General features: G+C 42.6%; 2 protein-coding genes and 1 long non-coding RNA gene across 6 annotated transcripts in view; 2 read left to right on the top strand and 1 right to left on the bottom strand.

Annotated features, from left to right (window-relative positions):
* STAT4 (signal transducer and activator of transcription 4) overlaps nt 1–10,769 on the top strand; it is a 97,488-nt gene extending 86,719 nt beyond the window's left edge. For all 3 annotated transcript variants that reach the window (XM_070241444.1, XM_023622234.2, XM_005601648.4), the window contains 8 exons: nt 2,305–2,440; nt 3,877–3,926; nt 4,155–4,249; nt 4,557–4,693; nt 5,022–5,213; nt 6,640–6,706; nt 7,080–7,188; nt 8,236–10,769. In XM_070241444.1, coding sequence (XP_070097545.1) covers nt 2,305–2,440; nt 3,877–3,926; nt 4,155–4,249; nt 4,557–4,693; nt 5,022–5,213; nt 6,640–6,706; nt 7,080–7,188; nt 8,236–8,262 — 813 coding nt within the window. In that variant the 3' untranslated portion in view covers nt 8,263–10,769. The remainder of the gene's footprint in view (nt 1–2,304; nt 2,441–3,876; nt 3,927–4,154; nt 4,250–4,556; nt 4,694–5,021; nt 5,214–6,639; nt 6,707–7,079; nt 7,189–8,235) is intronic.
* LOC111768772 (uncharacterized) lies at nt 800–14,384 on the bottom strand. Its single transcript, XR_002801301.2, has 5 exons — nt 14,224–14,384; nt 8,168–8,436; nt 7,063–7,272; nt 4,181–5,519; nt 800–1,765 (listed from the first exon to the last, which is right to left on the bottom strand). It is a non-coding gene; the product is annotated as an uncharacterized lncRNA (long non-coding RNA).
* A 5,187-nt stretch (nt 14,385–19,571) lies between these two features.
* Nucleotides 19,572–23,754, top strand: part of STAT1 (signal transducer and activator of transcription 1) — a 38,812-nt gene continuing 34,629 nt past the window's right edge. Inside the window, exons 1-3 of one of the 2 annotated variants that reach the window (XM_001499369.7) lie at nt 19,572–20,115; nt 20,436–20,592; nt 23,130–23,258. In XM_001499369.7, coding sequence (XP_001499419.2) covers nt 23,131–23,258 — 128 coding nt within the window. In that variant the 5' untranslated portion in view covers nt 19,572–20,115; nt 20,436–20,592; nt 23,130. Of the gene's footprint in view, nt 20,265–20,435; nt 20,593–23,129; nt 23,259–23,754 lie in introns of both variants that reach the window. The other variant, XM_023622233.2, reaches the window with a different exon arrangement.

Raw genomic sequence — 23,754 nt, 5'->3', positions numbered from 1 at the left:
CATCTTCATTGAAAGATATATATAATTCCAAGTTAGTTGTATGATTCCTCTCTCTTGTCATATTTAAAGTAATATGTTCTGATGTACTTCGACCCTGAGAGAGAGAGAGAAAAAGTGACGGACAGGTATTTGTTACTTCTGAGGGTCTGGTCAGCTCCCAACTGTGTGCATCACAGAGAGTCCTAGGGTCATCCTGTGGCTCTGTTAACTGGGTTGTGGGGAGACTTCTTGTCAGGGAGTTTGATGTCTGACTGCTGTATTTACCCCCTCAACTACTTCTAGCTACATCTTCTCCCCACAGGCTCTTCTATAAAGGTAGAGAATTGGTTTCCAACCAAAGAAGTGGCTGGAATATTCATCAATCTTGCCTAACTATATTCTGACTGTATACATTTTTGAGTTGATTATAGATTTAATCCATTTGATTATTGAGAGTTGATTGTAGATTTAATCCATTTGATTATAGATTTAATCCATGCTAGGCTCAAATTGAGTTTTAATGCCATCTGGTGGTTATTTGAGACATTGATCAAAAATTGGCCTCAAGTTACAGAGCAAGCAGAGAATAGATGCTCTTCTTAAAAAAAATGACCAGAGAAGGGAGTGGCAAAAAAGATGAGTCAGCACTTCCCCTTGTTCCCTCTTACAGAACCTCAGCATTATCCTGGAAATCGCCAAGGTCTAGAGAAAATAGGTCAGATGTAAATAACATTTCTTCTTCATGCAAAGCAAATGTTCCCTCCAAAGGGAAAAATTATTTTACCTGAGGGCCTAGCAATAAGAACAGAGACATAGTGAGTCAGTTCTAAGTTCTTTCCCTTTTATTTAACGTCCCTAATAAGGAAACCCCCTGGAAAATGACTCAGCTCCTTCTCATACTCTGGTACCCTGGCATCTGAGCAGATTAACTGCAGAAAGGAAGGCTGCATGGGGTGTGCTGTGCCTCACTTCCTCTCAGCCTGCAGTGAGAACAGAACTCAGTAGATAAGTCATCTGGTCTTTAAAGCCAAGAACAGCCAGCACTCCTGAGATTAAACGTCCTTCCCCATCAGGAGCTGCACATGTTCAGAGCTTTTCATCCAACTCCAGGATGGAAGGAAGATGGGCTACTTCTCTCTCCTCCAGCCTCAGAGTGCAGTGCTGCGCACTTAGCTTTCTTCAGCATCCTTCTTCTATAAGCAAGCCACCCAAGCTGTCACACTAACCCTCCCAGATTCTGCTCTGCTCCTGGATGAGGAGTCTGGAGATGTAGATCATACACAGCTCTTAAAACATAGATGCATAGCCTACTTACAGAGTCCAGCATAACAACTAACTCTGGTTTCTCTTCTTAATTCTATTCTGCCTCAAAACTTAAGCTCCCAGACCTTGATTATATTCTATGCTTTTTGGTCATTTATCCAGACACAATTCTCAGGTTCGAGAAAAACTGTCTCTCTACAAATTCTTTCTCTCCTTTCCTCCCCTTCCTATCTCCCACTCTTTGTTGGATGCTGTGTCCTCTTTTATGTGTACCTTCTGAAATCCTTTGAATTGGTTCCTTTTCTTGCTGCCCAGCTTCATCCATGTTTGCCACAAGCCTTCCCACCGTGCTGCTCTAGATTCCCAATGCTTCCCCTCCTGCTCTTCTTTGAACATCTTTCTTGGCTTTCACACCTTTTGCTTTCCAGTAATCTGAGACAAAGTCTTCTGTTCCGCTATTGTTGACCCAGTTTCTGGTACAAACAATCTTATTTGTGGCTGACCATACAGAAGACTCTCTCATCTAGAACAGAATAAGAAAAGACTACTATACTATCCATAAAACAGGAGTCCCAGGTCAATCTGGATTCATATTGTAGGGTCACATTCCTCGGCCTGGGACTTAACTGGTTTTGTGTTTTGGGATGCTTCTTCTGGTCAAGGTATAACTTGTACCAACCCATGATAAACCAAATAAATAACACGATATGTTTCATTTAAAATTAATCTTATTCAGAAAAGAGTATCTGTCCAATTATTTGTTGGACAGTGTTAAGTACTTGTATGAGTTGACGATAGTCCATGATCTGGGGAAAGTTAAAGAGATGCCCAATGATTCTTTTAAGGATAAGATAGAGCTGTGTATAATATTGGGCTCAAGGAACAAGGAACTCTTTAGGAAAAGACAAAATTAGTAGTAATTAAGCACAACAGAGATGAGACAATATTCTGTATTGTTAACTTAGGTTGGCCTAAAGAGTTTAAATTAGGAATCCTATATATTGAATTACAGTGTGTTCAATGTGATTAATAAATATGATCATCATTACAACTCTATTTCAGAACTTGGTTTTCTTTAATAATCCTCCATCTGCGACTTTGAGTCAACTCCTGGAAGTGATGAGCTGGCAGTTTTCATCATATGTGGGGCGTGGCCTTAACTCAGATCAACTCAATATGTTGGCAGAAAAGCTTACAGGTGAGAGCTAGTAGATATGGAGGACTTGCCCCTGTTTTTGATACTCAAGTGTTTTAAGGAACCAGGGTATTATTACTAATTTTAATAATAATAACGATCATCACAATTTATTGAGTGCCTACTATATTGCCAGGCACAAGGCTAAATGCTATATTATCTTTCTCACAAATTTCTTTAAGGCAGAATCATGAGGATAACTCATTAGTCTATTCATTTTATAGATGAGGATACTCAAGTTTAGAGGTTAAGTGGCTTCCCATGGCTGCATGACTAGTGCACAGCAGAGCCAAGATGCGGGCCAGGCCTGTCCAGTTCTAAAGCCCCTTCCTTTGCATTCCACATTCCAGCTCTAGGGTGTTCTTGTGCCATTTCCACTGAATGTAATGTGAAGCCTTAATGGTGCCTTGATCTTTCATATTAATATCGCAAGGGTCATTAACCAATTGGAAAATAGCTGATTCCAGGACTAGGAAATTTAAGAGAAATTAAAAACCATCCAAGTAATACTTAATGCTTCATATCAAGAAAAGTTCAGTTTTGACTGATATTTCTAAAGTTTGCGAAGTAGATTCATTGGTACTCCATGTAGTGACTATAACATAAGCTTCTTCTAAAAGAATTTTAAAAAGATATCAAAATTTTGATGTCTGAGGTGAACACGTTTCACACCAAAAAAGTTAAAATTCAATTTGTTTATGTTTCTAGTTAAAATGGGGCCAAAGATGCATTTGAGCAGATTAGTGGAATCGTGTGTAATTTGGTTAAGTCTGACTTACAAGTGATGCTGATTTGCCACTTGTACCTACTGTCCTATGATTCATAGGCATTTAAATAAATCAGGTCTTCGAGGAATGTTACAAAATTTACTTAAGGTAAATATCCTTTTTGATCCTTATTTAATTCATAAACCACAATGGTAGGCATTCAATAAATATTTGTTAATGAGTAAATAAAGCTTTTAAATATGTAGTAGAGATAGCAGCCATATCCTTTCAGATCTTTATCAAATTATTCTTCTGAGTATAATTTCCTTTAAAAGTTAGAAACTCTTGTATCTTTTCACTGCCCTAGGTCAAAACAGTCAATGGCTCCTTATTGCCTAATGGATCTCTAGGCCATTCTTTCATGGTAATAGTCCAGACTTCTGGTAATCTGGCTACATCTAACTCCCGCAAATTTATTTTACAATGTTTATTCAATTAGGCTGCTCTTACTGTCCCCTGTATAACCCATGTTCATGTCCACTACACCTTATCCCACATTATTCTTGCTACTGGAGTGGCCTCTTCCTCATCCTCTGACAACTTGTATCCTATCCACTCATGGAGTGGATTAAGAAATGCTTGAAAGAAGGGGGGAGGGAAGAATCTAAATTAAACACCAAATTGAAGAGTCTAATTATTTAATAAAAATCTCATTCTTTTCTTTCATTTTAGTCCAATCTAGCTACAGTGATGGTCATCTCACCTGGGCCAAGTTCTGCAAGGTACCAACAGGGGAAGGGAAACATCATTTAGATATTTTGTTTGGTTTTGTTTTAATAGTGCTCCTTTTTAAGCCTCCATATCATCATCTGGGATTTTGATGATTTCCTGGAGAAGGTTATTTTAAAAAGAAACTCTAAAGTGTTGTCTCGTTTAAAGAAAAGAACTTGAATTATGTCAACATGGCTGTTAAAATCATCATTGTCCTACATGTTTGTTTATTCCGATAGGAACACTTACCTGGTAAATCATTTACCTTTTGGACATGGCTTGAAGCAATATTGGATCTGATCAAGAAACACATTCTTCCTCTTTGGATTGATGGGTGAGTTACAGGCTCTATTTTCCACATGAGTTCTTCGGGTTCTTGTTTTTATGCTGTTGGGTTTTTTTCTTTCTGTTTCTTTTCTTCTCTTTTTAAGCATGTTTAGTGTCATGGGGGAAAATAGTTGCAGTTTCTTACATTCTTCATAGAGTATTGCTATTTAATCTGTCTAAGAGTGTTTCAGGCACCATTGACATTTGATTAGATTCAAAACAAATTTAGGTCTGTTCTTTGTGAATGAAATACATGCAAATGTGGTAAATTACAATCTTTGATCAGATAAAACTATGCATTGTTCTGTTTTTAGGTATGTCATGGGCTTTGTTAGCAAAGAGAAGGAACGGCTCTTGCTAAAGGATAAAATGCCTGGAACCTTTTTGTTAAGATTCAGTGAAAGCCACCTTGGAGGAATAACTTTCACCTGGGTGGACCATTCTGAAAATGGTACATGCTCACTCTTGTTTATTCATGTAAAGTTAGTATTGAGTTTGGTTATTGGTATTTCAGTGTTCTGAAGTGTGTGGCGTGTGGTTCTGCTTTTCACGTGGTCAGTAGTTTGAACAGTAGTTGTTACAGTTGTCCCAGAAGAAGGTACCATGAGCTTCTCTCAGCCTGTGGGCGGCCTCTATCACATGGCAGTCTGTGCTGTCCAGACTGCAGGGAAGGGCTGACATTGTTTTATAATCAGTGACATAAATAATGTGGGCAGGAAGAATTGCCACAGAGAATGCCTGCAGGAAACTGAATACTACCCTACTTTCTGTTTCTCCAGGAGAAGTGAGATTCCACTCTGTAGAGCCCTACAATAAAGGCCGCTTGTCTGCTTTGCCGTTTGCTGACATCCTTCGAGACTACAAGGTTATTATGGCTGAAAACATTCCTGAAAACCCTCTGAAGTACCTATATCCTGACATTCCCAAAGACAAAGCCTTCGGTAAACACTACAGCTCCCAGCCGTGCGAAGGTTAGGTGCTTTCTGTTGGCTTTCTGTTTCGAGACTTAGGAAAATAACTTCATATTGCAGTAAAGTAAATGAAGTTCCTCTTTTTACCTTGACTGTCACCATTATAAGATCTAAGGGGTATGTGGAGGTCAAAACCTTAGAAATGAAGTGATGTGTCAGCAGTTCCTGAGAAGGGGGCTAGGGCTGTCTGACTCCAGCAGAGCCCTCAGGAATCAGTAGGCGTCACCAGGGGCCTCTCACAGTCACTTGTAGAGTTTTGGTTTTCTCTTTCCTAAAATGGGCATGGTTCTGACTTCACTTCTATAACTGGAAGAAAGGAAAAGAAACAGGAGGTAATGATTAGAAAGCTGTTAAAAGTTAGGCAATCTATGTTTTGCAAAAGAAGTCCAGGGTTTATAAGCTTTATATTTTTTACCTTATTGTAGTCTCACAACTCAGACAGTATTATTCATTTGCCAAACAGGAGACAAGGGGGTCTGTGCAACATCCCCCACCTCCTAGCCTACCAGTAACAAGTCTTCACATGCCTGTCTTCCCTGGTTGTATCTTAAGAGCTTAAAATAATACTTGGCCAAAATAGGCTTTTAGTAAATATTTGTCGAATATGTGGAGGAACATTCATGAAATTAGCCAAATAATTGTAATATAAGTGCACCATTCTATTTTTTTAATAAAAGTAAATACAATCCATTAAAATGTTCATCTATTGCAACTAAACTATAAGCCCCACCTTGTGGAATGTCCTACAGTTGTCACTCACAGATGGTGAGTTGCTGCCACCCTACCTTGCCCCCCTCTAAAACAAGCAAACAAAAAACAACAGCAAAAAAGGTGGCTTTTAAGTGTCTTTACATCTGACCACTTGAAATAACAAATTACAGTTGAAAAATTACAATTGGACCAATCACAAGGTCAACATAGTTTATTAGAGAAATTTGGGGACTGTTTCCAAGATGAGGTTGGCACATTACTGATACTATAGTACAGTAGTCCTTTTAGTAACACTGATGTCTGTGCTTCAAAAATATGTGTAATTATAAGATTATGATTGGTGTCAGTTTTAATGAAAAGAACTGACTTACTATATATCCCCCAATACATGAATAAATCAGTCCTTATGATTAACTTAAACGTAACATAAAAGACAGGTAATAAAGTTGATTCCTAATTTTTCTCATGCATTTTAGAGACATTAATATGTAAAGTCGGATTAGGCCCACCAAGAGATTTATTTTTCTCTTCTTGCATATTTTATGCTCATCTAAAATACTGTTTCATCTATTCAACTAAAAAATTTTGTGAATCACTAAACAATTGTATTATTTCTCTTCTTTTTAGCATTACTTATATTTTTCTAAAGTTTTTTTCTCATTTTATCAATAATATTGATAACATTTTTCCCCAACATCGTGCCTATCTTTTCTAGTTTCAAGACCAACAGAAAGAGGAGACAAAGGTTATGTTCCTTCTGTTTTTATCCCCATCTCAACAATGTAAGTAATCTTAGTCACATGTAAAATATTATTGAATTTATCAAAAAAAAAGCTTTCCTGTAGGAAATTTAAGGGTATTGCAGGGTACATATAACTGAGAATAAAGAGTTTTACTGCTCAATGCCCCATTTCCTCTAACGTATAAAGCTAGTCTTCAGGACACACCATCGTCTATCATGACTGGAATAATAAAGTGGCCCTTCCATAAGCCACATATTCCAGAGTAGGCTGAATGCTCTGATGGCAAATGATAAATTAGGGATCTCAGCATCACAAATAGATGAAGCTGTAGAAATGAGTTCCTGACATAGTAAGTCACCACAACCTATCAATTGTTAATCCTTTTCGCAATTTACCTTGTTCTCTCTTTAAGCCGAAGCGATTCCACTGAGCCGCAGTCTCCATCAGACCTTCTTCCCATGTCTCCAAGCGTATACGCAGTGCTGAGAGAAAACCTGAGTCCCACGACCATCGAAACTGCGGTACCTTCTCTTTCTTCTCCATTGCTGGTCAAGGACATTTCTAATGACCTTGAAGGTGGTGTGTGAATCAAAGGGGCTGACATTCTGCCTGGGCAGAGAGAAAACACATTTGTTGGAACAAGTTAATAAATACAACGCAAGGGATATCTGTACGGTCCCGTGTGTTGCTGACATTACAAACATCGAAAGCAGACACCTTCACTTACCTGAAGTGCTTTCAGTTCTTTCCATCAAAAGCCACCAGAGGGCAAAATATTCCTGTAGCCCAATACACCGTCCCTACTTCCACCATTGGCCCCAGCACTCCCCACCATTCTTCCTATTTTAGCAGACAACACATATTAGTCAATATTTATAAGCCTAGTTTAATATTTATTTTAGCAGTTCAAGCACCACAAATTCCAATTTTTCTTGATTAATTGTTACCTGCATTACTAATCCTGGGAACCTCTTCAAGTTGTGTATGAATAACAATCAATAGCAGCATAATACTACTCTTCTGAGAACTGTGTTATAATTTTAAATGCAATAATGTGATTTAGGATGCATTCTGTTTTTATTCCCCAATACCATCAAGGTATTAATAGCTCCAAATTTATATAAGGATAAACATACATCAGAATAATAGAATCTTGGAGGGACCCTGAGCCCCAGGAGATTTCTATCTGGCTATAATTCAAGTGGTTTTCATCCTTCTCTTGAAGATTTCCAGGGATGGAAAATCCATACTCCCCTCTGACAGCTTATTCCAATGTTAGTTGTCCTTAAATCATTTGACAGATTAGAAGAGAACTTTTGCTAGATTTTGCACCCATTTCTCATTACATTTTTGGTGGGATGAATAGGCCTTAAAACAATTTTCATCTACTTAAAATGTGCGTTTTCTTTCAGACTGATCAACCCCAATTACTTTTGCGAATACTTAATGGTTAATTGGTAGAAAGATTATAGAGTATTTAGTAGAAAAGAGGATGTTTACCTAAGAAATAGTGATTTATTAGCAAAACAAAAGTTTCCTCAAAGTTCATTTTCATTTTTCAATTTTAGATGAAGTCTCCATATTCTGCCGAATGACAGGATGACCTCTTGACACTCAAAAAATGGAAGCAAATGGAAAACTTTAAGGACTGATCTTTGCCAACAGTCATCTCTTATTCTTCATCTTTGTACATACGGATTTCCAGGAAACGGTTGAAGTCTGAAGCTCTGCTCTCACTGGCATGACACTCCCAATTGGGTGTGTTGTGACTGAAATGTTAAAACCAAAGCTTCAGATAAACTTGCAAGATAAGACACTTTAAAAAATTAGTGTTAATATAATATTAACAAAAGACTTGTTTGTATGTATTGGTTTCATTTCTGATTTTGTTTCTCATGTGTTACTTACGATTTTGGCTCTAGAAGGTTTAAGCGTTAAGATTTCAGAATAGATCAGGAATAACAAAGTTATACCTACATTACTCAAAAACCAGCAGGAATGCCTGAAGGAAAAGCCAAATAAGCCAGTGTCCTAAGTTCTAGGAGGTAAGAGTCATCACGCTAGACACAAGATGGAAGTAATGAGGGGGCATCAACAATGGCAATTCACAGGATTTCCAGGAGTGAATTATGAAGCCTCTTGATTGCCATGTCAATGTGGTCCCAACTTCGGGGTTCAAGGCTGCTGGTACCACTGCCAGGGACACCTCTTATTAGAGGGAGGGATCCGGAGTCATTCCTGGTGGTATCTTGACCAAATCACACTGATATTATGGGCATTGAAAGCAGATACATGGGTAAAAATCTCATAAAGAGAGGACTGGGGAGATAATAACCACACGGGCCTTGGCGGCGAGTGATTTCATCCCTGTGTTGCATGTTCTTCATCTCCAGAAGAGGTTGAACTAGGTAGGCCCTATGGTTCTTTCCAGCTGTCATACTCTCTGGTTGCATGAATCCAACCTGAGCCTGGGGACAGGGGTTTAGGATGAGAAGTTCCACCCCTTCAGTTTTCTCTGGTGATGAGGGAGGGGTGGTGGTTTAGGTGATAATATGATCCTTGCCTTGCCCCGACTGAATACTTAGTGGTGCCATTGCCCAGCTGCCGTGCTTTGTAATAGTGTGAGATCCCTAATGCCTAGGACCTGGGGAGCTCTCTAATGTCTGCGAGGCCCTAAGGAAGCTGCTGAGCCAGGTAAGGAAGTCACAATACCGAGGCATCTGCCGTGACCTACTGCAGAAAAATCCTGAGGCTGGTGTCCAAGGTGAGCCCTGATTGCAGAGTCAGAGATGGCAGTCCCCTCTGTCTGGGAGATGAGGACTCCTTTCTAATTTCTTCCACCCATCTCCCATCCCCCAGGCAAGACAAACAGAGAGGCTAACGTTTGATGAAAAAGAATTCAGAGAAAAAGAGGTTTTTATATAACCTGCCTTCTCCCTTAGAGTGATTCCATCCTGTCTCATCCTCTCTATCCCAGAATATTTTTTTTCTGCCAACTCGTAGCAAATAAGTAGCATTTAATGAAACAAAACGTAGATTTTTGAAATATTAATCATATTTCACTTCTCCCCTCACCCATCCCAGACCAATAACAGACATCCATTTTGCTAAGCCCTTTTCAAATTCTGTTTAACATAAAGAATCACTTTGACCAATTGTACTGAATATCAATGCCTTATATGGAATAAATGACAAAGGAAGGCAGCTGCCAGTGGATTTCCTCAGTCTTGAGGCAGCAAGGAAGGTTCCCCAAAGAACTATAGAACATGAGTGTAACTCTGGCAAACCCAAGGGAGTTTTCTTTCCCTCTCGTGGTTCAGGAGATCCATGCGCTACCTGTGGTAGAAGGAACAGAATTAGGGTCAAACCATCCCAGCACTGTGCTCTCACAGCAGATAATTGCATTCCAGACTTAGCAAACTGGCCTCTGTGTGCACATGCTCCAATTTCTGACATAGAGTCTTTTTCTTTTTTCAAATTCACTGTGAGCATTGAATTAATTTGACCGATAGCATTTTTTAAAGTCTGACTTATTGAAGTATAATTTACATACAGTAAAATTCACCCTTTTCGGACAAACCCATACAGTTATGCAACCACCACTGTAAGACGCAGAACATTTCCATGAGAGACCTCACAAAGAAGACACTATAAAAACACGATGATGGACATTCTCGGCAACATCCTTACAGTAGATACAATAAACCATTCCAAGCCGCTTCCTATGTAGACACAGAGCTCTATTTAAAATAAACTAGATAATTTCACTCCCTAAACTCTTTGTATGGTTCATGATGCTCTGGATTAGGTCTTACCTGGAGAGTATGGACAGAATTCTGGAGGTTCATGAATTTGGATGGCAAAACTTAAGAGTTTTATTTCCACAAATTTCTAACTGAAACTTAGAATTTCCTTCAGTTAGGAATAAAGGCAACAAACCATAACCTACACCCCATTTTTGTCACATTACAGTTGTTACCATTATCTCAAAACATTGCTTATGCTAACCACAATTTTGAAATTGCATTCATCAGACTGACTGCTAGATCTTATTTCATTTAATGCCATTAATAAAGAAGCACTTATATTACTGTGTCACAAAGCTGGTTTTAATATTTTGTATCTGCATTGCAGTGTAACTGGTTTCCTTTTTAATCTTATGTATTTTATTTTATTCAGCTAAAAACATTATTCTTTGAAGGAGTTCATAGGTTTCATCAGACTGCCAAAGAGTTCCATAGCACAAAAATAGTTAAGAATCCCAGCTCTGGATGAAGACCATAGTTCTCAAGAGATCTTACCAAAGTCACACATTATGTAGTCTCTTCTTAGTCTTCAACTAGTCTCTCATCTCCTCTCTCATCCCTTCTCCCCAACAATGGCTTCTCATCCTCCCAACACACACACATACACACATACAAGACTGACTGAACTACTTTCAGTTGCTTTGATGACCCATACTCTCTCTCACCGCCCTCAATTCTCCAACCCTCTCCCCTCTCCCCTCTCACCTGGATAACGTCCATACATCCTTCAGGCTCTGGAAAGCCTTCCTGCCCCCCCCCCCGCCCCCCCGCCCAAACACGTGCACACATGTATGGCTCAGGTCACAGCATGCCTCCCCCATATCCTCTAACTCCCCCAGCACAGTTCTTATCACCTTTGTGGTAAATTCGCATGTCATCTGTCTCCTTCATTAGACTCTAAGCAAGCTCCGTATGTACAGGGACCAAGAAGGCTCTGTTCACAGTCGCATCCCTAGGATCTAGCACAATCTGCCCCTTAATATTTGGTAATGCTCTGGTATTTGAACACATAGAAGACAGTAATTAGTTCCTTTCTTTCCTTTGCTCCTTGGTCTGCCTGCAAGACTAAGCTAGAATTCCCTTTATGATGCCTTCAAACTCTAAAGTCATGGGACAGTCCCCTGTATCATACTTCAGACTGATTACCCAAAAGAAGCTTGCCATTGCTCAAACAACATGGGACTTCCCATGTACTTTACCTCACTCTTAATTCCAGACTCTGTAGCAATGCTCTGGAATTATAGTTTGATTATTAGCTCACTCTAACTTTCCTTTAGGTAGCTCATGTGTGTGAAACATCCCAGACATCAGCCCACCCGCAGACGAACCAAGTGTTCTGAAATTTCCCCTTAACTCCCCCTTCATTACACTCCTGCCCCTGGTAAAAGTCCTACACAACACTCTCTTACATTAGGCTTGACAGTCATCCACATAGACACCTCAGCAACTCCCTCCCATGGGGAGAACCCTAGATGCGATCTAGACCCAGAGAGGTGGGAGGGGTGTGGGGGAGTGGCGCTCCCAATAAAATGCTTTAGGGAGGAGTTTCAGAATGCCCCATACTCTTTATTCTCCTCCCCCTCAATTCTAGCTTAATAGGCCTAAAGGCGGTGCTGAGGTCTGAATGGTTGAATTAACCTCTGATTCCTGTTCCCAGTGTTGGTCAGTGATGGTATTCACTCATTCAAAATATATTATTGAGGATTACTCTGTATCAGGTGTGGCCTTGCTCAATCAGGGCTTCCCATCTGAACCACAAGACACAGAACTATTGTCTCAGTTCTCCCAAGGACGGTACCTCGGGCCATTCTAAATCTATGAGAGAGAAGGTAATTCATCACAGATGCCTCGGGGCATGAGGCTTAATTCACTTGTGGAACCCGGGATGAGACAGAAGCTGTTAACACAGCACGAAGTCTCTCCTGTTGTGAGGAGAGATGAAAGCAAATAATAGCTTTACTAAGTGCCATGAAGACTATAAATGTTACATAGAGCAACTAGGAGAAGTGAGGAGTGAAGGTCTTTCAGAGGAGATAGTATCCGAGCCGAGACCTAAAGAATGAGAAGGAGCAAGTCCATGAACACAGCCAGGAAAATAGCATCCTCCAAGAACAGTATATGCATGGGCCCCAGGCTGGTAAAAGCTTGGAGTATTTGAGTAGCAGAAAGAGGCCATGAGGAGAGCATAGTGAAGCCTGGAGAGAGCAGGACAAGGTGGCTAACGGGGAAGCAAGACCTCATCATGCAGGGCTCGAGAGAGAAAGCTGAAGTCTTTGGGTTTTATTGGAAGTGCCCTAGGAAGGGGTGGTGGTATAATTTGTTGCTTCATTATATCTAAGTTTTCATTTCTTTTAAGTAAATATGTAACAAGGTTTCTACAGAAGAAATTTCCCCTCCCCCAAACTCCCCTACGGGGACTTCAGCAGCCTGTGCAGACTTGTGCAGCCTGTGTAGTCCCACAGGGCGGAGCTCTCAGAAGGGTCCACGCTGAGCTTAGTGTTGTGCTGTTGCATTTTCCAAATTCTTAGTAAGTTTTGAATAAGGGGTCCCATATTTTCATTTTGTGCTAGGCCCTGAAAATTCTATAGCTGGTCCTGTCCTCTTCTTCCAAGGGAAAATAAAGGTCTGTTAGCATTGTGGGAATTATGTAAAGTACACTCGCAGGCCTGTTTGTTGCTGCCATGGAGGCTGGTGCTCACTCTCACAGGAGACCAGAGGCTGTGGTCCAGTAAGGTGGGTCCCCTCACACACTGGAGGTCCTAGGTTGGTCCCTAGGTCACCCTAAGTAGATCCCTCTAAGAGTAGCTAAACGGAGCCTGATGAAACCCCGTCCATGCCTCCCAGAACCACTCAATAAGTCACCCAGATAGGCAGGGCCCAAACTATTTTTTCTGGGCCCAAACTATTTTCTCTGGGCCTGCCCAACTTTTGAAATCATCGTCTAGTGACTAAACTATTCTCCACTCCCTCTGGTATAATCACCATTAACCAAAATGAGCAGCTTTACAAGGCAAAGCTAAGTTTTACAGAAAAGAGAAGCTTTCTTAAAGGTTTGCAAACCGGGGAAGTTCACCTCAACCCGCAAGTTGATAGGTGAGCCCCCCCTCTGTCTTGGGGTGGCTTGTTTTTAAAGACAAAAGGTACAGAGTGGGCAAAGTTAAGGCTGACTTCAGTTCTGATTGGTGGCCCTTTCCAGCTACAGTGTATCTTGTGCTGGGGCTTCCAAATGTCCTAACTGCAGGGCAAGACTACTGCATTGTTCTCCAGCCGCCTGATGACAGTCAAAGTTAAAATGTAATTTTTTATTTCTGCCCGTAGATCAGCCTTGAGGTGGTCATGGTAACCCCTATTGGACTCTGGCCTCGTTCTTATCATCACCGTAAGAGAGAAGACAGGGGGCATGAAGACCCTGGGAGAAAGAGGAAAGCCCCCTTTGCAGATCTAGCAAAATGACAGCTAAAGAAACAGCCAGCTCCCCACCTTCATCTCAGGTTTAAGGGCAGCAACCCCAGCAGGGTGAGGGTCAGAGCTTGAAAGACCACTAAGATCTGAGCTAGCGTGCAGACTGTGTACACAGAGAAGTGAGGGAGAAAAAAGGTATGTCTCCAGGCCAACGGAAGAAAGGAAAGATGGAAGCGGGATGGGTAAGGTTTCCAGCACCTTAAGCAGTTAGAAAATGTTCCCTCCCTCCCTCTAAAGTGAAGAGCACCCAGCCCCGCCTCCGCCGTTCGTCTCATGCACAGCCGCTACCTTGGACTGGCCCGCAGGGAAGGCGGGGGTCAGGCGCTGGCCGGCCCCGGGTTGAGCGCGCGGGCCCCGCCCTCCCGGAGGCCGCAGGAAGGAACCGCTGGCTGGGCGGGCGGCCAGCGGGGAAAGCCCCGGACCGCGCCTGCGCACTTCTCCCTCCTGCTCTGCTTTCGCTTTTCGGTTTCCTCTCAAGCCCTCTCCTTCTCGCTCTCCGGCTATTTCCCCGAAAGCACGTGGGACGGCTCTTCTGAGCAGCCGCGTCCCTCCCGCCGCGCGCCAGCCGGCTGCTCTGGAAACCATTCAAACAGCTGAGCGCCCGCCGCTCCCGCAGTGTCCCCATCCTTCGCAGCCCTGCGCTGCTCTCCTGAAAGCACAGGACTTCAAAAGGCCTTTCTGAGGATGTTGGCACTACGAATGTAATGGTTCTCCTTATGGACATTTTTGGACAAAAAAGAAAAAGAAAATTATAAAGAAGTAACCACCACCCAGAAATATTAACATTTTCAAATATTTTCCTTCCTGCCTCTCTCTCTTTCTCTTTTTCTTTGTCTGAATGTATTTCCATTTAGTGTTTCCATTTCTCTATATTCTTACAGGAATAGGATAATACTGTCTGTTTTCTATCCCGCATTTTAATTTAATTTTATAAGTGGGTATTTTCTGATGTCACTAAACATTCTTTGAAAGCATAACTTTGATATTCTATCATATGAATATCAAAAATCCAGAGAACTGTAGGGAATTTTAGAAATCCTTTATTTCAATTCCATATATCCCAGATGAACAACTATGGCTTACACTAAGTGTAATTCCTCCTACTGGATATTTAGGTCACCAACATGACTACCAACATTAGAACAATATCTCTTAACTGCAGGATGGGTGCAGGGAGGAGAGGGAAAGTCTTTAAACATTTACTATGAATTTTTTCATTAGATTTGAGCTGCCGTTTTGAAGCAGACCAAGGGCGTAAAGTAAGAACACAGAGTTAGTAAGTTGTTCATGGGGATGTAGTAAAGACATACAGGGTCGTGCACTACTCGGGGAGGAGAGATCCTCCACCGCAAGGAAAATATTGGTGGTCGGGGGAGGCCAAGCAGCCTGGACCACTTGAGGAATTTTGTTTTTGATGCAGTAGTGGGATGCTTTGCTTCCCCCCATGAGATCTGTATCAGTGATCTATTGCTACATAACAAACCAAACTACCCCCAAAACTCGGGGGGGTGGGGGGGGGGTAAGACAATAACCATTTATCATTGCCTGTGAGTCTAGGGTGGGCTGGGCTGTTCTGCTCCTCTGGGTCAGGCCGTCTGATTTGCCTGGGCGCTCTCACACGTCTGAGGCCTAAGCCCTGGCAGCTCCATGACTCAGCTGTGGTCTCTGCTCTCATCCTACAGCAGGCTGTCTGACTTGCCATGGAGGCAGGGCAGAGTTCTGGGAGTGGGGTATGCAAGGCTCCATGAGGCCTCTGCTCAGAATGACAGTGTCATGTATGCTGCATAATATTGGTCAAAGCAAGTCACAAGCCAGTGCGGATTCAAGGAGTGGGGAAATAGTCCCCATCTCTTCCTGGAAGGAGCTACAGAGTCACATTGCAAAAGAGTGAATAGAGGGAAGGAAATAATGTGGCTGTTATTGAAAACAATCTACCAGGAGATCCTTCCTAATTTCTTATAATGAGAATGATGTCACTGATAATATCTTTTTGCTTTGACTTGTAGGCTGCATTGTTTTCTTTATATTTCTAGTTATTAAAAATGTAAGTAACTAAATACAACTGGGTGATTGGGAATAAAAGAAGGACGAATGAAGAATAGGAATGATACTGTCTTCCTTTCTCCCAGCAAAAATATGTTTGCTCCAAATAGGAGGTCTGGGTTTCTAAGAGTCTTTCCACTGTAACATCATGTGAATTTATGAATAACTCCAGTGCTTTCAATTACTCATCTAATGTGGTTTCTAGACTCCTCACCATCCTTGATTCTCCTTTGCATATATACCAGTTAAAGGATGGCAAATAGTAAGTTTCACTTTACCTGCCTTTCTGATTGATTGCTAGTGAATAACTAGATGCAGTGTTGAGAAGTATTCAGAAGTTGGGCCCTGGCAACAAAGAGTACCCTCTCATTTGTTGCTTTCTTTTTTTTTTTAGACCCAATACAGGTCTTTGCATTTAGTGTTTTAAGTTTTATCCATTTGGTTTCAGCCCAGCAGCATTCTAGCCTGTTAAGATAATTTAGAATTTTGATTCTGTCGTCTATGAATTAATCAGCTATTTCAGTGGCAAAAAAAAAAAAAAAATCTCAGTGACTTACAACAATGACAGCAAACACTCATGGGCATGTGGGTGGGGTGTGGCAGTTCTGCCCCAGGTGGCAGGTTCAGGGGACCCCACACATCTCTCCATCCAGGACTCAGGCTGGAGGAGCAGCAGCTGCTTGAGCCCACGTCTCCTCATGCAAGGCAGGAGCTGTCAAGGACCAGCCCATCACACAGAACATGCAGACTCTTAGGTCAGCTGCAGTGTACATCACATCTCACATTCCATCAGTCAGAGCAAGTCACATGGCCAAGGCCAGAGGCAGTGCATGGGGAGGTACACTCCACCCTTAGTGAACCATGGCAAGGGGTGGGAAGGGAAAGAAAATAACTGAAAATAATACAATCTACCAGACATGGTGTTAGCTATTTTTCCTAGGTTTGTGTCTTTTGCAAAGTTGACATTTGTTGGTATAGAGATATAGCTTCCAAAGCTGACTGCTGTAAAGGCATCATCATGTATCTGGGTCTGTCATTTCTGGATCTCTAGTTTTTGGTTTGGTTTGATTTTTGATTTGGTTGCTCTTTAAGCAGTCAGTATGTTAAATAGTCACACTTATATATAGTTTGTCTTCTAGGAACTTAGAATCCTGGAGGGATAAGGTTTGGACGCTTCAAAAGCCACAATATAAGGGAGTGTGTGGTGATTGTCAACATAAACAGAGACATATATCATATAATATCAGAGACCAGATTGATTACCACAGGTTGAGGTGGTTCCAGAAGGAGACTACAGGATTTGGGCTTGGTTTTAGAAGTTGGGCAAGGATTTGACAAATGAACAGAGTAGAAGGCAGGACTTGCCATTTCATATGTGCAATGCTTGCCAATAGTATGTGCGAAGGGGCAGAAACAGGAAAATTAAAAGCGTGGGGGGAGAGTGGGGGACAGAGTTTAGTTGGGTAATGGGACAAGGGGAGACAACGCTGGAAAGGAAGGTAGGGACGTTCTGTGGAGCATCCAGACCAGCAGACAAAGTTTGTGTTTATCATAAATGCAATGAGAGTTGTCAAGGCTTTTGAGCAGGGAATGACTATATAAATGCGGTGTTTTAGAGAATTTAATTTGGCAAATATAGCGGAGGGGAAAGGGACAGGAAGGAGGTAGTCTACCTGGTGTCTACTGTAGCATTCCAGTTCTGAAGTGACGAAGGTCTGTGGTACACTATCGTCGATGATGATAAAACTCAGGAGGATCAAGGCATAGGGAAGGGAGCGTCCACCGAACTTGATGACCATCAGGATGTGGAGAGCCAAAGAGAAACACACTATTTGCAGATGTTAATTCCCCCATCAGTATTGAAGCTAGTGTCTGTGCAAGTTTTCCAGCACCAGAAAAAAATAGTTGTAACACATTATCTACCCTTCCTGGAGTCAGCTTTTCTCAAGCATCGTCTGGGCCCTTAGGGCAGGTGAGTGGGAGGGGAAGGCTCTTTTTTGGTGGCCTCGCATCTCTTTCCACAGAAGGCTGCTACTGTGGTACCAAGAGTCATTGCTATCACCACTTCAGTACTGGCTTTGTGAGGGTACATATGTGACAAGAAGGAGTGTATGGATATAGGAAGAGAAAAAACTATAATACACACTCATATAAGCATATCCCTGGGGAATTATTTAGATCCTTTTCCTACCCAAAGTTACCTTACTATGCAAGGCTTGCTTCAAATTCCACCTACTGGAAGGAACCAACTGGTTTTATACATTCCAAGAAGATCTGGTCTCGGCTGGCCTCAGGGATGCCTACCTGAGGAAGCGACCTTGAAGCTGAGATTTTGGCTAAAACATAAAAGATGAGTTAGCCAGCAAAGAAGTTGGGGCAGGCGGATTGTTGGTCAAGGGGCTTTTCAAATGGAGAACTGCTGGTAAGAAGGCCTTGAGTTTGGGGAAAGAGCTTGACTTATTTGAAGAACAAAAATGCTGAAGTAAGGAAATGAAAGGGTGGCACAAGAAGGGTTTAAAGAATGTGATAGGGAACCAGGGCTTTGTGGGCTCTGTTAAGAAATTTGGATTTTCTAAGAAAAGCCATCATAGGATTTGTTTTGTTTTGTTTTTGAGGAAGATTAGCCCTGAGCTAACATCTGCTGCCAATCCTCCTCTTTTTGCTGAGGAATACTGGCCCTGAGCTAACATGCATGCCTATCTTCCTCTCCTTTACATGTGGAACGCCTGCCGCAGCATGGTTTGTGAAGCAGTGCCATGTCTGCACCCAGGATCCGAACTGGGGAACCCTGGGCCGACAAAGCGGAACGTGCAAACTTAACCACTGCGCCACCGGGCCGGCCCCCATCATAGGAATTTTTAAGTTGGCAAATACACGATCTGCTTTGAATTAAAAAAAAAATCACTCAAACTGCTGCGTGGAGAATGGATTAAAAGGGAGTTGAGAGCTGAAGTGGGGCAGCCATTGGAAATCTCCTGCAATATTCCAAATGAGAGAAAAGGGGGGGATGGCATAAGAGATGGTGCGAGAAGAGATGAGACTTGAGAAATATTTGGGAGGAAGAATCAACAAGGCTTGAGGACCAGGTGTGGGGGGTGAGAAGGCAATGTCAACGATGACTTCTACTGGTATGTGCCATTTCTAGCAAAAGGGCAGGTATGAGGAGGAAGATGGTGAGTTGGTTCTGAACATAACTAGTTTGCAGAGCTTACCAGACATCCAAGTGGAGAAGCAAGCAGGGCTGCACAGTGGGTGTGGAGCTCAGAGGAGACGTGTGGACAGGATAATCATGTAGAAGCCCTTCACAAATAGAAGGAAATTGAGGCTGTGGGTGAGGTCATCACAGGTCAGCGTGAGAAGTGTAGGAAAAGCAGACCAAGATCAGGACCCTGACAACACTTAACATTGAATGGTTTGGTAGTGGTGGTGGAGCAGAGATGGAGAAAGAATACCGGAGAAGGAGGAAGAAGCAAAGAGGAGGTGTCCGCTCCATGGCCAAGGAAGAAGTGTTGAAGAATGGAGGCGTCAGCGGTGCCGAACGTTCCAGAGCGGTCAAGCAACGTGAAGACAGAACGCATCCCCTGAATTTAGCCACACGGAAGTCAGCTGCCAAGCCGAGTTTCTAGAATGACAACGTGCCCACCTGTGTCCTCTGCCTCGGGTTCCCAAATATGGGGTTAATGCAGGGATCTTCAAGTTTGGGCCCCCGCAAACACAGAACTTCCTTTTAGTTCTCTAAAATATGTAAACATAACCGCCACTCGGCCAAGTTGCAACACAAAGCTGAACTTCACGTAACCCACGTGGGGACCCTACCGGAAGGTTAAGGAAGGAGCTAGCTGGTTGGTGGAGCTCCGGGTCCCCGGGGGGAGGCGGCGCACCCGCGGAACAGCCGCGTCCCATTGGCCGAGTGCGGCAGCCGCGCGGTGATTGGTGGAGGCGGAAGGAGGCGGGGCGCCGGGCGCGGCCTTTTCTTCCGGCTGGTACTTTCGCTTTCCTGAGCACAGTCTCCAGAGAGTCCCGGCTGCTGCCCGGAACGACGCCCCTCACACCCGGGACGGAGCCGAGGCGACCCGAGCGCCCGGGAGAGGCAGTAGCGCCCCGACCCCGCCCAGCCTGCCGGATCGGGCGCGCAGAGTGAGTGGGCGGGAGGTTCCGGGTGCCTGGGTGGGGCGCGCCGGGACCAGCGTTCAGGGGGCCGGGCAGCCGGACGCGGGTGAGGACCGGCTTGCAGTGCTGACTGGTGAATCCGTCGTCCCAGAAAGAACGCGTCCCAAGTATCCCAGGTGCTGTCCTTGGTGATGGCCTGGTCACCCCTGCCTGTCGTGCTCTGGCAGTAAAGATGTGTTGTAAAATAGAATTCTTCGCCAGAAAATACTAGATCTCCCCCTTCCCCCTCCCTTTCCCCTCCTTCCTGCCCCTTTCCACCACAGTCAAAAGTTTTTTCCTTTCCGCAGAAAGTTTTCGTTTACGCTGTGTCACTCCCAGAGGGCTGTCGAGGTTAGGCGCTAGCGCCCTGTGCATGCAAACCCAACAGTCTTGGCATCTGACGTGCTGTGTGTAGCTGCTGCTCGGGTTGAATCCCCAGCCTTTCGCTGGGGCACAAGGTAACAGGTCAGTAAATGTTCATGGAAATGAATGAATGAGTGCATGGCTTTGGAACTTAATTATACATCTATGTTTAAGGATGAAGGAGCTGAATGTGTTCCTGGAATATGAAAATGATACTTAGTTTTTGCAAACCCTCAAATAATATAGTTAGTCTTTAAAGAAAAATTCTGATTAGCACTGAAGAGTTTGGGGGTGAATATATAGGTGTGTGGTTGATTGTGCTTTGGATGTTGTTTTTATCAGTTGGAGAGGTGGTTTTAATGAGGCAGAAATAAGACTTGGGTCTCCAGCACAATCTAGTGTGCCACCGTTGCTCCATGAGGATGCAAGACTCAGACTTGTTGAACCATAATATGGTTTGCCCTTTACTTTCTAATTCAATTTGAAATGTGCTAGATTTCAATTCAACAGATTATTACTGAGTGCGTTACTATGGGCAGGACACTGTCTAAGGAGCAGAGGATGTTTAAAAGAAAAAACAAAAGTCATGGTCCCAGCAATTCTGGAGCTTGCTTACATCATGCAGGGGAGACATCATAGAGGAAGGACATCATTTATAAGGAAGATGGGGACTGCTGCTCTAATTGCAATGAGATAGAAGTCAAAGAGAGCTTAATTGTCTCTGAGTGAGGCTCAGACAGCTTTACCGAAGAAGAGGCATTTGTCCCTACCTTTGAGTGCTGGTAGGATTTAGAGAGGCAGAAATTTGTGGGGAGGCTGTTTTCAGGGTGAGTGACAGCTGGAGCAAAGCAAAACTGTTGGGCATAGCCAAAAACCCAAAGATAATTTGGTGATTGGGTTGCTTTGTTGATGAATGAAAATAGGGTCGGGGTGGAAATCAGCCTAGGAATGGGCAAACTCTAGCAACTTTGAGCAAGAGAGTGATGTGGTCCAACCCGTGTGCAGCAGGAGGCTTGATTGGGAAACAGTGTTGGAGGTAAGAAGTCTTGGGACCGGAGAGGAAGGAGTCAACCCTAAATTTGGGATTTGAGCCGGTGACTGGGGGAACGGTCATGCCACTCACTGCTTTTGTGAGAAGATGAGATGGATTCTAGGTTTGTGAACATGAACTTATTGATCACCTGCTCTATGCCAGGTGCTGCATCTATACTCCTCCACTCTTAACAACCACCCGTCACTAGGGATGTGTGTTGCCTGAGGTCGCTCACCTGATAAGAGGTGTTGCAGCCCGGCTGGCTGCCACTCTGCTCAGCATATTTGTTTTAGGCACATCCTTATTAGACACCTAGCAGGGAGGGAGAAGCTGCAGATTTGAAGTCTTCCACTCAGGTAGAATCAATTTGAAGTGAAAAATCAAATTTCTACAGCAGGTGTGCCAAAGGATGGGCATGGGTCCATTTCTACTGGTATTTGTGGTGGTCACTAGCTTTATAGTCACACCATAACCTTACCTTCATTTGGTTATCTCCTTCCTTCAGAAGGAAATTTGTGAAGTTGACATGACCTTGTGTCTGTAGATGTGTGCTCGCCGGCAAGTGTGCACACACTCTCCCACACCCTGCTTGAAGATCCAGGGCCCTTCCTCAGAGGCCTGGTGGGACAAGATTTGCTTATGTCCTCTCTGAGTATTGCCAGCCTGGCGCAGATGTATATCCTGTGTTACGCTGCGGTGGTGAGAGGCTCTTCGTTTTCCTGATGGATGTTAGGACTCCCTTAAATCACATGTTTGTGTTTTTAATCTTCAGAACTGCAATGTAAACTTGGCTTACAGTTATCTAAAGAGATAGTGTTACTTTGTCCTTTCAGATTACATTTAACAATATTGTTTCAACCTTTAAAAATCGTTATTGAGATTTAAGACTTTTTGCGCCAGATTTATTGTTTGCAGTAGGCAAAAAGAAAATGTATGTTTTAAAAGGTATATAACAAAAATAATTCATTTTGTATATGAATCAAAAATTGTAGAATACCTGTTGAAATTCTTTGGGTTAGATTACAAATGTATTGTGATTTGTAAGAGAGCAGTTTTTGGAGAGTTCGTATCATTTGTCCTAAAGCAAATCTAAATAAATAATGCTTTCTATTTATTTATTTGATAAAAGTGCAGATTCATTTTAAAGGCATACTTATTAAACACCTACTATGTGCCAGCCATTGTTCTGGGAATGCAGCCCTGAGCAACCCCACCCCCAAAATCCTTCCGGTCATGTGGGGAAAACAGATGGTAATCAAAGTAAAAAAGAAAATATGTGGTAGGTCAGATGATGGTAAGTGCTATGGAGAAAAATACATCAGGGCAGAGGGATGGTCTTTTCCAGGATGACAGGTGGGGTCACTTTAAATAAGGTGTCCAGACAAGGCTTCCTTGATATGTTGACATTTGAGCAAAGACCTGAAGATGTGTTTCCTGGAGGTGAAAAAAGTATTGACCCCAAAACTGAATTAAAAAATAGGCTTTAGAATGTAGACACCATTTAAATAATATGTTAAGCAAGATATTTAAAATAAGCACAGTGCTAGCTGTGCTTTCTTTGGAGCTGCGGGCTTCCCTTCACGCTCTGTGTTCTGTTTCCCGATAGGATGTCCCAGTGGTATGAACTTCAGCAGCTTGACTCCAAATTCCTGGAGCAGGTTCACCAGCTCTATGATGACAGTTTCCCCATGGAAATCAGGCAGTACCTGGCACAGTGGCTAGAAAAGCAAGACTGGTAAGGAGAACCCACTTGATGGAGGAAGACGTTTGTCTACGCTTTTAAAATAACTTGTTATTTAAGTGACTTGGAGCCACATTGACTAAAAGATGAATTTCATCAGTGGCCATTGGGATTATCTGTTGGAGAAAAGTGTGTTGATTTGAAAAATGGTATGTCCGTCTATAATTCTAAATATGTTAGTCCTTAAATACTTTTATGTAGTTGGGTGCATTTAATTATGATACATACTCCTAAATGCCTGAGGCAACTTGGCTAATGCTGATGCCAGTTATTTTCCAAATTAGGATCTAGGCTATAGAAAGAAGTAAGTTAAAAGAAATAATTAAAGCCAAATTATGGTAAAACATTGATTAGAAATAGGAGGAAGGTACTAAAATTAAGGTGATATCTCTTAAAACTGTTTTGTATTCTCTTCTAAAATTTATTCTTTGCTGATTGCAAAAATTTTAAATGTTCTGAAAGTGTTTGACGTAGAGAGTGAAGGCCCCTG

This window comes from Equus caballus, chromosome 18 (genome assembly GCF_041296265.1).
Source record: "Equus caballus isolate H_3958 breed thoroughbred chromosome 18, TB-T2T, whole genome shotgun sequence".
In the NCBI taxonomy this organism is placed as follows: domain Eukaryota; kingdom Metazoa; phylum Chordata; class Mammalia; order Perissodactyla; family Equidae; genus Equus; species Equus caballus.
This window is presented reverse-complemented; position numbering and strand designations above follow the sequence as displayed.